The 11918-nt window shown below is 44.1% G+C and overlaps 1 protein-coding gene across 1 annotated transcript; it reads left to right on the forward strand.

The window, feature by feature from the left end:
• Positions 1 to 34: 34 nt before the first annotated feature.
• On the forward strand, positions 35 to 8669 carry DTX3L (deltex E3 ubiquitin ligase 3L). Its single transcript, XM_061193166.1, has 5 exons — positions 35 to 294; positions 1072 to 1277; positions 3531 to 5066; positions 5488 to 5705; positions 6549 to 8669. Exons 1-5 carry the CDS (start codon positions 93 to 95, stop codon positions 6616 to 6618), a joined length of 2232 nt encoding a protein of 743 aa, XP_061049149.1. The 5' UTR covers positions 35 to 92; the 3' UTR covers positions 6619 to 8669.
• Positions 8670 to 11918: the final 3249 nt, after the last annotated feature.

The raw sequence follows: 11918 nt of genomic DNA on the forward strand, positions 1-11918 counted from the left end.
GAAACTGAAACTTTGCGCTCCAGGGCGGCGGGGCCGGACGCACCCCTGCCCGGGCCCGGCACAGCGGCGTCGCGAGTCGCGGCACCATCCCCATGCGGAGAGCCATGGCTTCGAACCTCTGCCCGCCGTCCCCGCTGCTCGTGCGGGTGTCGCATCCCGGCACCCGCCTACCATGGAAGCTGGAAAAGTACTTCCAGAGCCGGGAGTCGGGCGGCGGGGAGTGCACCGTGCGGGCCCTGGACCGCAACGACCCCAACTCGGACACCTTCCGGGTGCAGTTCGTGCAAAGGGCGAGTGAGCTGCGGGCCCGGGCTGGGGGGCAACCACCGTCCCTGGGAAGAGGGGAGGGGTGGGGGGCTCCATGCAGACCCAGTTCAAGCTGACCTAGGAGAGAGGGCGGGAGAAAGTCTGGTGGGGGACAGGAACCTGGGGGTCCTGCTGGCAAGAGGCGCAGCCCCAGAGAGGAGGACAGAGCTCACAAGTCCCCAGTCTCTGACCTGGACCGACTGCGCCTGAAAGTTGATACTTTGCAGTCTCCTCGCCGTGACTCCTATTTCTCAGCTCTCAGAACGCGCTTGCCACCCCCAGACGCCTGTCAGCCCTTGTCACTTAGGAATTTCACTTTTATGTTTTACATAATTATTCCACTGATTTGTTTTTGAGAATTCGGAAAGTTATATATGCTCACTATGGAAAAGGGAGAAAAGAATAAAGAAGAAAACCACCTGGAGAGAAACAATGTGAACATTTTGATTATTTCCTCCCAGCCTTTTCCTCTGAAAATGAGTGTCATTGAAATGGGGAACTGGCAACAGTTTCAGACACATGACTTTTAATGAGTGGACGATATTCCATTAGCATTAAGCTTTCCTTTCCACAGTAGAACTTAAGCTGCCTACTTCAGAGTTTTGAATAGCTCCCTCACCTTATCACCAACCCACCATTCCAGGATGCAGGGAGCAGCCCTTACTGGGAGGGTGCTGGGGCAAGGTACAGATGCATGAGTAAGAGGATTATTTGAAATTGCTCCCATTTCTATGTGTATGTATATATTTAATGTCTCCACTGAAGGTAAGGAGGGAGTGTTGAAGAAAGGAAAGCACCAAATTGTGGTTGACAACAAACCTGTGACTGTTTTCCTGGAACCCAATGAAAATGCAGTAGAGAAGAACACCAGGAAGTCTTCTTTGACACAGTCACGAAACGGGGCGAGGCCTGGTGAGAAGCATCCAAATGAAAAGGACATTTCTAGCGCTGTGGATTCCTGTGTCCAGAAGGTGAGTATTGAAGGAGCTAGGTATGTTCCTGCAACTTCCTCTCCAGTCCAAGGACCATTTGCTGAGGATTTATTATGAGCCTGGCACTGTTGTAGACATTGGGACACAGAGGTGAACACAACAGACAGGTCCCTGCTGGGGATGGTGAGGTACATAGAAAGACAATAAGCAAGAAAACAAAATAAATAAAACCATTTCAGAGAGTGATATGTGCTAAGGAGAAAATATAATGGGGTTTTGCCTTAGAGAGTGACAGGACCAGGGCAAGGAAGGAGAAGGAATCTGTGTTATTTCCGACCAGAAGTCAGAGTCTCTGAGGAGGTGACACTTGGCCTGAGACTTGAATGATGAGCAGGGGCCAGCCATGCAGAGTCATTCGACAAATCAGTATCAACTGCCTACTGTGTGCCAGGCACTGTCACAGGAGCTGAAGATCAGCCAGGAACACAGCAGACCCTGCCCTCAGGGACCTTACATTCTAGTGAGGGAACCAGACAATAATACTAAACATATAGATACGGAATAAAATATCTGCCAGTGATAAATATCTGCTAGGAAGAAGAATAAAGCAGGATAAATGATAGTAACAGGACTACTATTTTAAATAGGCTATCAGGAAAAACCTCTCAAATGAGGTAACCTCTGAGTAGAGACACAAATGAAGTAAGGGAGCTAGCTAAGTGGATTTCTAGGGGAAGAAGGTTCTAGGCAGAGGGAAAAAAACAAGTGTAAAGCTGACACCCCCCCCTCCCCCCCTCCCCACACACATCCAGACAGGAGCTCACATCCTGAGCCCAAGAGCTTCAAAGAGGGAGACCAGCGTGGCTGGAGGGCAGAGAGCAAGAGAGAGAGTGAGAGAGGAACTTGGAGAGGTACCTAGAAGTCAGATCTTTGAGGGATGAAGGTTAGGACTTTGGATTTTAACTTAAATGTTAAGAGATTCCTTAGATGGTTTTAAGCAGGGGAATAGAGTGATCTGATTCACACTTCTGCAGGATCACTCTGGCTGCTGTGTGGAGAACAGAATCTAGGAAGAGGCTGAAGTGGAAGGTCAGAGTCCAGTTGGGAGGGGTTGCAGTGAGCCAGGTGCAAGATGACAATGGCTTGGACTCTGGGTGGTCCTGATGGAGGTGTGAGAAGTGGCTGGATTCAGGAAACATTTTGAAGATCTAGAGGAAGGATGTTATATGCAGAGGAAATAGCTTGTGCAAAGACCTCGAGGGAGAACAAAACATTAGGAATCTTGCTTTTATATTACATTCAATTTGCCTCTGTCCTTTTTCGCCTAATCTGGTGTTTGTCTTATACTTGAGCTTCTAAAGGCCAGGGTTTAGAGGGCCCAGCAACACTGCATGCAGTTAGGGGGTTAGTTTTGTTTTGTTTTTTAAAAAGAGAAAAAAAGAAAGAAGGACGAGGGCAGAAGAGAAAAAACAATAATAGGAAAAAACATCACCCTCAGATTTATGGCTCCCTCCCAGGCTCACACTCTTCAGTGAGAAACATAGCAGTTTACCCAGAAAGTCGAACGAAGTGCCTTCCCTCTGCCCTACTCCCCAAGGTCAAAGCAATAGTGGCAGCTCTAGAATCCAGACTTCCTGTCCATGGAACTTTTTTTTTTTTTAATAAATTTATTTATTTATTTATGGCTGCATTGGGTCTTCGATGCTGCACGTGGGCTTTCTCTAGTTGTGGCGAGCGGGGGCTACTCTTCATTGCGGTGTGTGGGCTTCTCATTGCGGTGGCTTCTCTGTTGCGGAACACGGGCTCTAGATGCGCAGGCTTCAGTAGCTGTGGCACGTGGGCTCAGTAGCTGTGGCTTGCAGGCTCCAGAGCGCAGGCTTAGTAGTTGTGGCACACGGGCTTAGCTGCTCCGTGGCATGTGGGATCTTCCCGGACCAGGGCTCAAACCCGTGTCCCCTGCATTGGCAGGCGGATTCTTACCCACTGCGCCACCAGGGAAGCCCCATGGAACTTTTAAAAATGTTAGTGCCCAGGCACTAACACACATTTACATCAGAATCTCTGGAGATGTGCTTGGGCCTTGGTTTTTTTTTTTTTTTTTTTTTTTCTCCCCAGGCCATTCTAATGTACAGACAGGGCTGGGTGCCTCTGGGTTGTAGTACATTGCATGCTTTGCAAAAAGGAATTGAAAGAAGTCACGGCGGTTATTTCTCTAGTCTCTAGACATTCTCCTGAGAGGAACGTAGACCTGGATGTCTAATAGATTTTATTTGTTCCCTTTTAAAATTTCAGATCTTTCTTACTGTCACAGCTGAACTGAACTGTCACCTGTTCTCTGAAGAGCAGAGAGAACACATCGCCATTCTCTGCCCCAATGTCGAACGAGTGAAGGGCCATGAAGGAATTGAGAAAGTGCGTGGTGACTTCAGAGATATTGAAAAAATACATGGCTTCTTGAGTGAACACCTCCTGGAAAAGGAGCAGAAACGAGAATCTTCCCCTTTGACAACAGAGAGGGAGCCACTCCATCAGCAGGACGGGAACAGCTGTGTTTCTCCCTCTGAACCAAAAACCAGGTCGGAAGAAAAAAACAACCGTTTTGAAGTTCCCTTGGCTTTCTTTGAATACTTCACACACACCTGCCCTGATAAAATATACTCAATAGAGAAAAGATTTGGTACAAAAATAAAAACTCAGACGGGTTCTCCGAATATGGTCTATTTAGACTTCACCTCAAGTCAATCAGGTAACCTCGAAGCAGCTCGCGAGTCTTTTGTCAGAGAATTTCAGAAGAGTGTGGAGACTCTGAAGCAGGAATGTGTTGCTCTGGCAGACAGTAAGCAGGCACACAAAATCAAACAGGAATTAAATCACCAGTTTACAAAGCTCCTCATAAAGGAGAAGGGAGGAGAATTAACTCTCCTTGGGACCGCATATGACATTTCAGCTGCCAAACATTTTCTTGCCTCACAAATCTCTGAAAGTCTTCCCAAGGCACCTGTGAAAATAGTGACTCCCAAGCACATGATGAATGGAATTGAGGTTGACACTGCTCACTATAAGCTTTTAGAAGCAGAGTTACTCCAGGAGATATCACAGATAGAAAAAAAGTATGACACTCAAAGTAAGGTTTTGGGAACAAGTCAGAAAATCTGCATTCTATTTGAACCTAAAACCAAGGAGTTAGATCTATCTGTGCATGCTTATTCAAGTTTCATCGATGCCTATCAACATGTCTCATGTCAGATTACGAGAGAAGTTCTTTTGCTGAAACTTTTGGGCAAGGAGACAAAGCACTTACATGGGACCAAGTTCTCTGATGACTTTCGAAAAAGGCATCCAGATGTAGACTTTGTGCTAAATCAAGAGTCAATGACTTTGATTGGGTTGCCAAATCACCTTACAAAGGCAAAACAGTATGTCTTAAACAGAGGGGGAATGTCTCCATTAGCTAGAGAGAAATGGAATGAAACACCCACGGACACTGATAGTAATGATTCAAAAACAGCTTCACCAACATTGCAGTGCTCTGCCAGTTCTGAGGTGTCAGAAGTGGACAAGGAAAAGGACATATGTACCATCTGTTTGAACACCATTAGCAACAGAAAAGTGCTCTCAAAGTGCAAGCATGATTTCTGCAGCCCTTGTATCAACAAAGCCTTGTCATATAAGCCAGTCTGTCCTTTGTGCCAGACTTCCTATGGTGTCCAGAAAGGGAATCAGCCAGATGGAAACATGCATGTCGTTTTCAAAAGAGACTCACTTCCAGGTTATGAATCCTGTGGCACCATTGTGATTACTTACAGTATTGAAGAAGGCATACAAACAGTAAGTGTTTCTGAGGTCCGTGGGTTTCTTTCCAGTATGCTGGGATTACCAGAGCAACAGGGACTGTTACCAATTAGACAGTGGATTTCCCAGGTAGTTATCTCCATGGTCATATGCAAGGATTTTAAATGCTGATACAGCTAACAATGTTTACCTATAATTTAGGTATCTTTTGTGTCTATTAAGGCAGAGAAAGGGTGGGTGGTGATTGTGCGCTGGAGTGGGGGAAGTCAGGAAGGTGGATAGTGTTCCCAGCATGAACTTGGGGAAAGAAGAGAAATATGAATTATATGGGGAACGTGAGCAAACCTTGAATACTTTTGTTGATTTTTGTTTGCTCTATATGCATATGAACACATCTACACATATAGTAAACTTCTGACACAATGTTTTCATGTGACATTTTCTTGCCTTCATATAGAAAGAGCACCCAAACCCAGGAAAGAGATTTTCTGGAATACGTCGAACTGCATACTTGCCTGATAACAAGGAAGGAAATGAGGTTTTGCATCTGCTTCGTAGGGCCTTTAACCAAAAACTGATTTTCACAGTGGGAGACTCTCGAGTATTAGGAGTCTCAGATGTCATTACGTGGAATGATATCCACCACAAAACATCCAGGTTTGGGGGACCAGAAAGGTGAGAAGCTTTTGAAAACAGAATGGCTGCTAAACAGAATTTAGAGGTCGTAAAACATGGCAATTTGAGGATGTAACTGTAAGGAGACAGTTTCTAGCAGTGGGATTGGATGCAGTATTTTGACAGATGCTCATTTGGGGTGATAATCTCAAAGACAGAAAGACTGGTTCCTATGACCTTCTACCCTCCCAACCACAAAGTGTCATACAGTTAATAAATTTTGCATCAATGGGCAGCAGATCTTCAGAATCCAAGATGAATGGAATCTAAGGTGATTTAATTTGGGGTTTCATGTCTATTTGAAGGGTAGATCCTACGAATGTTATTTACTTCGTCTTCTTTTAAGATCACCCTTTCTTCTATCCTCCCCTCCCATGAGTCCATAGAGATCCTAAATTCACTTGGCTAATAGAACTCTAGAAAAAGTCTTACTTAATGGAGATGGAAGTTGTATTATGGGCAATCCAATTGCTCTTTATGAAATTCAGATAGACTACCTCAGACCCTTAATATTCAAAAAGGAATACATCTTAAGACTTAATTTCCCAAATTTGAAAATCTTCCTGTAGCAAAATGATTACCCTCCATAAAAATATAGTATATTATAACTTTATAAGAGTCATTGCTAACCATGAGCTGAAAATTAAAGTCTTGTTGGAAGGCAGATCCTGGGCAGACAGCTAGGCCTACTCACTAGCGAAATGACTCACATCAGCACACTTACAAATCAGCCTTCAGGATTGCTTGTGAATATTTGCAACACTGAATGTTAATGCCAGGGACCTACTGTACAGATTCTTTAAAACCATCTGTGATGAAGCTAAGGGCCTTTTTCTTCTGCAGGTATGGCTACCCTGATCCTGACTATCTGAAACGTGTCAAACAGGAGCTGAAAGATAAAGGAATTGAGTAAGAAGAGTATTGGAAGGATAAGTTGAGCCAAGCTTGCAAAAGGCACAGTTGAAGAAGCAGAGTAAATTCTAATCTAAATCCTTATGTAAAAACACCTTTAAAATTGTTTCATCTCAAGAAGTGGTTTGTGGGGAATTCCCCGGCGGTGCAGGGGTTAGGACTCTGAGAACTTCCACTGCAGGGGGCACAGGTTCGATCCCACGGTTGGGGAACTAAAATCCTGGCTGCACAGCCAGAAAAAAAAAAAAAAAAGAAGTGCATTGTGTAAGAGTAAGAATCTGCTGGTCTGTCGTTTCTGGAGTGTTACATTTTCTGGAAGATAAAAGCCCCGGAGATCTGTGTAATCTTGCTGCAGAGGTACTGTGCCTCATTCTCGTGTCATCCTTGTGGAGGCTAGAGGGGTGGAGTGCTGTGGATCTGAAATCATCTTCTTTGTTGTTCAACTGAAGTACCAGCTGTCAGTGGATCCTCCTTTTATTGCCATCTCTCGGGTAGTCCTTCAGTTTTGTCTGTTTGCTCTTTGACCCCTACCCTAAAAGTAAAACCCTAATGTGAAGGGTGGTCGGGTGGGGGTGGGAGGAGGGCTTTGGTTATGCAAAACTAGAGACCTACGTTCCCCTCCCTGCCCCATGGCCAGAGGAGTGGCCAGGACAGAGACTGAGCAACCTTGGTAATAAAGGGAATAAGGCTGTTATTTTTGACAACACAGAGCCTGGTGAACAGTTGGTGCTTAATAAATGTTTGCTGCCTGACTCAAGTTGCTAGTAACCCCGCAGAGAAACATGTTCCTTAAATCTTTGGCAGAGGCAGGAGTAAGGAAGACAGCTCTGGAGTCCTCACCACTTATTTGGGAAACGGAGTTTCTTACTCCAGAACTCGTGGCCTCTGAACTCTGACCGGCCTCTAACTTTGTCCTTGCTCCCTGCTGATTCTTATAACCTGCCATATGGTGTGCGCTTCCCCTGCCTTAGTAATGCTACCCATCTCTGAACATTTTTCCCTCTGGATATTATTGTACTTTTATGTATACCCCACTTGCAGTTTTAACAGATAAATCACAGAAATCTCCACAGACTCTCATTTTCTCATGAGAAAAATGAGAAAAACCCTTTTCCTCCCTTTTGCTAAGTCCTACCACGTCATGCTTTCTCCCTTAAAATATGTCTCCCTAATAATGTCTGGACAGAGAAAAGGCTAGAGTCGTGCCTACCATAAGGAATACGGACATGTCAAAATTTACTTTTAAATGGTTCCTTAAGTCAGAAGTTTTAATAGCAAACTATCTCGTTATCCATGTCCCAGCCTCTCTCCAAAAATGATGAAAGAGATGTCATTTTCTTTTCCTAAAGATACGTGTACACACAGTTTTTTGGGTCAGACAGTAATAGTTAATATTGTGTACTTATTTTGTCCCCTTTATAAGAGCTTTATATCTGTGTGATTGGTACTATTGGTATCCCCATTTCATAACTGAGAAAACTGATGCACAGAGAGGATAAGTACCTGACAAAGGTCACATAATTAATAAGCAGAAGTTCTGGGATTCGAAGGAGTTAGTCTGGCTCCAAGGCTTCTGCGCCCTAGACCTGTACTGTCTCCTACAGGGGTCTTTTCCTCCATAGAGGAGGCTGAGGAGTTCCCATTATTCTGAGCTTCTCTCAGAAATGGATTCCTGCCCAGTGCTCAAAGCAGATTTCCTCTGAGGAATTCCTGTTTGAAGAACTTAAAAACCCAGAATCTTTTTCTTTGTCCAGAGAGTTGAGGAAGTTTAAGGTAAATGATATGTCTTTTTTAAAAAAATCAGATTAGACATTTAGTTTTTGGTGATTCATTAAAGTCTTAGAGTTATGATTGTTTTGTATCTATGGATATTTTAGCTAAATTTGCTTCAAAAAAGCAAAAGTTTGGTCCCTGCTAAGGGCTGGATCCTTGATTGCAACGTGTACGCAAGTTTCATAGTGTGGTTCGTGAGCCTTTGGATTACTGCTTTTGCTCTGTGGAAGGTATTATCATTGATATCTGCTATAAATAAAGTTATATCCATTTTAGGAACAGATTGCATTCCTTCCCACTTCTTTTTTCTTTTTCCTTAGGTTTAGATTCTGGGTGTTTCCTACAATACATACAGTGTACAACATACCATGTGCGCAGATGTCTTTGCTTGATTTTGTGTGTAGCTGTTGCTAAATAGTATCACAGTAGAACTTTACTATTGACTTCACTGCTGCCACGTTCAGCTGTAAAAATCACATTTCTTAGTATTTTTCCTCCTTAACACATAGGTTACTACAAAGGTAAAGGTAGGCTGCAGGTTTCATCTCTTCTCTCCTTTTAGAGAAAGCATACATAATAACCCATCAAACTACACTTGCCCCTCCTTGCTGCAAGAGTTTTTGTTTCACCTTTCTAGCATTAGTGCTGGATTACTGAAATGGCTCACTAGGCCCCAGCAAATCAGGGCACCTTTTTCTCCAAAGAAAAAAAGAGAATTACAAATAATATTGAGATATTTGATGTCTCCCTAAAGATAGTAAGTTTCTGCATCCAATTTCAACGTGTGGGATTTCCCCCCATACATCCAAGCAATCCAACACCAGCTGAGTGTCCTACAGTTCAACTCAGTTCTGACACTTTCTACCTGGGGATAGCATCAGATTCCAGAGGTAAGGGCTCAGCCCCACAAGACTGCCCTCCAGTTCAGGTGCCAACTGCAAGTCCAGATTGCTCTTGTGCTTCTGACCGAATGGCTATAAAATCAGAGGTTCCCATGACCCCCTCCTTGGGTTCAAGTAATTCGCTAGAGCAGCTCACAGAACTCAGGAAACCAGGTTACTCACTAGATTGCTGGTTTACTATAAAATGATATAACTCAGGAACAGCCGTATGGAAGAGATGCATATGGGGAAAGGGCATGGAGCTTCCAGGCCTTTTCTAGGTGCGCCACAAAACCGAGCGGAACCCTGTGGGGCTCTCCTGGGTACGAAAGCCTTTCCATGCCCCCCATTTCTTGTTTGTAGGAAAAAGGTTTCAGCCTCCTAGACCTTCCCTGAGTTCCAAAGGGCAGATTCAAACAGTTAGTAATTAGAGGAGTGAGGGAATGCAGAAACAAAGGAAAGGCAGTCAAGAAGCAATAATGCAGCAATGGGCAGGCTCCTGGTTCCTCCTCAAGGGACATACATAACAATCTGATACATAGCTCTGTCCACAAAAATAATCAGTAAACAATTTATAATAGGAATAGAAAAGAGTTTTATCTGAGCCAAACTGAGGACTATAGCCCAGAAGACAGCCTCTCAGATAACTCTGAGACCTGCTCTGGAGAAGCATGGTTTTCAGCACAGTTTTATGTCTTGTCAGAACAAAGAACATCAAACAAGTCAGGGATACATTCCTTCAAGGTTTCAAAAACAAAACCAAAGAAACCCAAAAAACAGATCAGGACATACACAGCAAGTAGTATGGCCTTGGCACCTGGGAAGGTATTCTCATCATCAAAGGAGTACCAGCATTGGCATCTCAGGAAGGGAGGCATTTAATCTTTATTTTTAACATGGACATTCTTTACTTCTGGTCAATGCACCCTTTTCTTTAATAATTAAAGCAGATGTACAATGTATGTTTGATAGGCCACAAACTGGCTATTCTAGTTAGCATAAAATTCAAGTTAACTCATGTATAAGCCAGAATGACTTCCCTTTACCTCAACATGTGAAAATTTCTTTTATCATCTCTGAGTTCTTCTACAGGAACTAAGGTCCCCACCCAGGTGGAGGATGGTAACTTCAGGCTGAAAACAAGCATGTGGACTTCAGACTGGTTGGAACCAGATAGCTGATGATTGAGATTCCAGGAACACCACCCAGTTAGTTACCTCCCAACCAAACCATCAGAGGGAGGTCACACACCCTGCAGCTCTCTCCCCAACCCAATTTTGCCTATAAAAACTCTTCCCCAAAAACCATCAGGGAATTCGGGTCTTTTGAGCATAAGCCGTCCATTCTCCTTTCTTGGCCCTGCAATAAACCTTTCTCCATTCCAAACTCCAACATTTCAGTTTGTTTGGCCTCAGTGTGCATCTGGCACATGAACTTCAGTTGGACAACAGCCACTCTCCCCAAATCTCCAAGTGAATTGAACCCCAGAAGCTCTTCAAACTCCGTCCTTTTGGATTTTTATGTAGGCTTAAAAACATAGACATGACTGATTAAGTCGTTGGTCATTGGTGATTGGACTCAATCTCCGGTCCCTCTCCTCTCCCTGGACTGAAAGTTCCAACCCTCTAATCAGGGTTGGTTTCTCTGGCAACCAGCCCCCAACCTTAGGTGCTTCCCAAAAGTCACCTCATTAACATAACAAAAGACACCCTTTTCACTCTCAGCACTGCGGAAATTTGAAGGGTTTTAGGAGCTCAGTGCCAGAAATGGGGATGAAGACCAAACATATATTCTTATTATGAATCACAACATCACAGATAGCATCAAAGCAGCCATTAGGAGAAAAACCAAACTTTTGTTGGACTTCCTTACACTTACGTTTTGGTTTAGTACTGTTTTTGCCTTGATTTCCATATGGGAGTTGGGCACTATTTCCTTTTCTATTAATTGGGACTTGCAGCCTCTAAAACACAGAGCCCTAGGCAAAGAGTAAGACACTAACAATTTGTTGGGGAGGTGCACATCAGGTCAGTGAAGGTGAGAACAAACAAACAGGGAAGTGAGGCAAACTAAGATGAAATGCTATGCAATACCATGGGTTCTCACCCCTCACCCCACCCTGTGCCACTGCTTTGCAAGTTAAGATGCATATCAAAGGAATAATTTCAATAATCCACATACATAGAAAAGCACTAAACTATGCATCTTCACTACCTAGGGCCAGTATCCTGTTTTTCTCCATCCTGAATTCCCCTTGGGGTGCACTGTGGGGGTCAGGGGTGGAGGAAGACAGCTGCAGTGGTTGATGGCTTCAGAGCCAAAACATCCTTTCTTCACTGAAATGGTAGGTGACATTCTTTGTCCACACCCATATCCCACAAATCTATTGTCACCAGTCCTGCCTCTCCCTCATTTCAAAGCTCACTGCCCAGTTGGCATCTTCCTTGTTCCCTCACCAGAATCACTGGACTACCCCTAAAGACTCTGTCCCCTTCCCCCTTCTTCCTCCCACTTCAAACTATCTTTTGAAAAAACAGCTCCGATTGCATCACTCCTCTGATGAAGTGCCTTTAGTGACTCCCTGATGCCTAGAGCAGTGCTTCTCAAACTTAATCTTGTGTCAGATCACCTGGAGGGCACAGTAAAA

Source organism: Eubalaena glacialis, chromosome 6, assembly GCF_028564815.1.
Source record: "Eubalaena glacialis isolate mEubGla1 chromosome 6, mEubGla1.1.hap2.+ XY, whole genome shotgun sequence".
NCBI lineage: Eukaryota > Metazoa > Chordata > Mammalia > Artiodactyla > Balaenidae > Eubalaena > Eubalaena glacialis.

What these genes read in the sequence shown, in the direction of transcription:
- DTX3L (XM_061193166.1), top strand. Translation starts at nt 93, where the DNA reads ATGCGGAGAGCCATGGCTTCGAACCTCTGCCCGCCGTCCCCGCTGCTC. An exon ending in TGGATTCCTGTGTCCAGAAG is followed by an intron (nt 1,278 to 3,530) that starts GTGAGTATTGAA and finishes TTAAAATTTCAG; the next exon opens with ATCTTTCTTACTGTCACAGC. An exon ending in AGGTTTGGGGGACCAGAAAG is followed by an intron (nt 5,706 to 6,548) that starts GTGAGAAGCTTT and finishes TTTCTTCTGCAG; the next exon opens with GTATGGCTACCCTGATCCTG.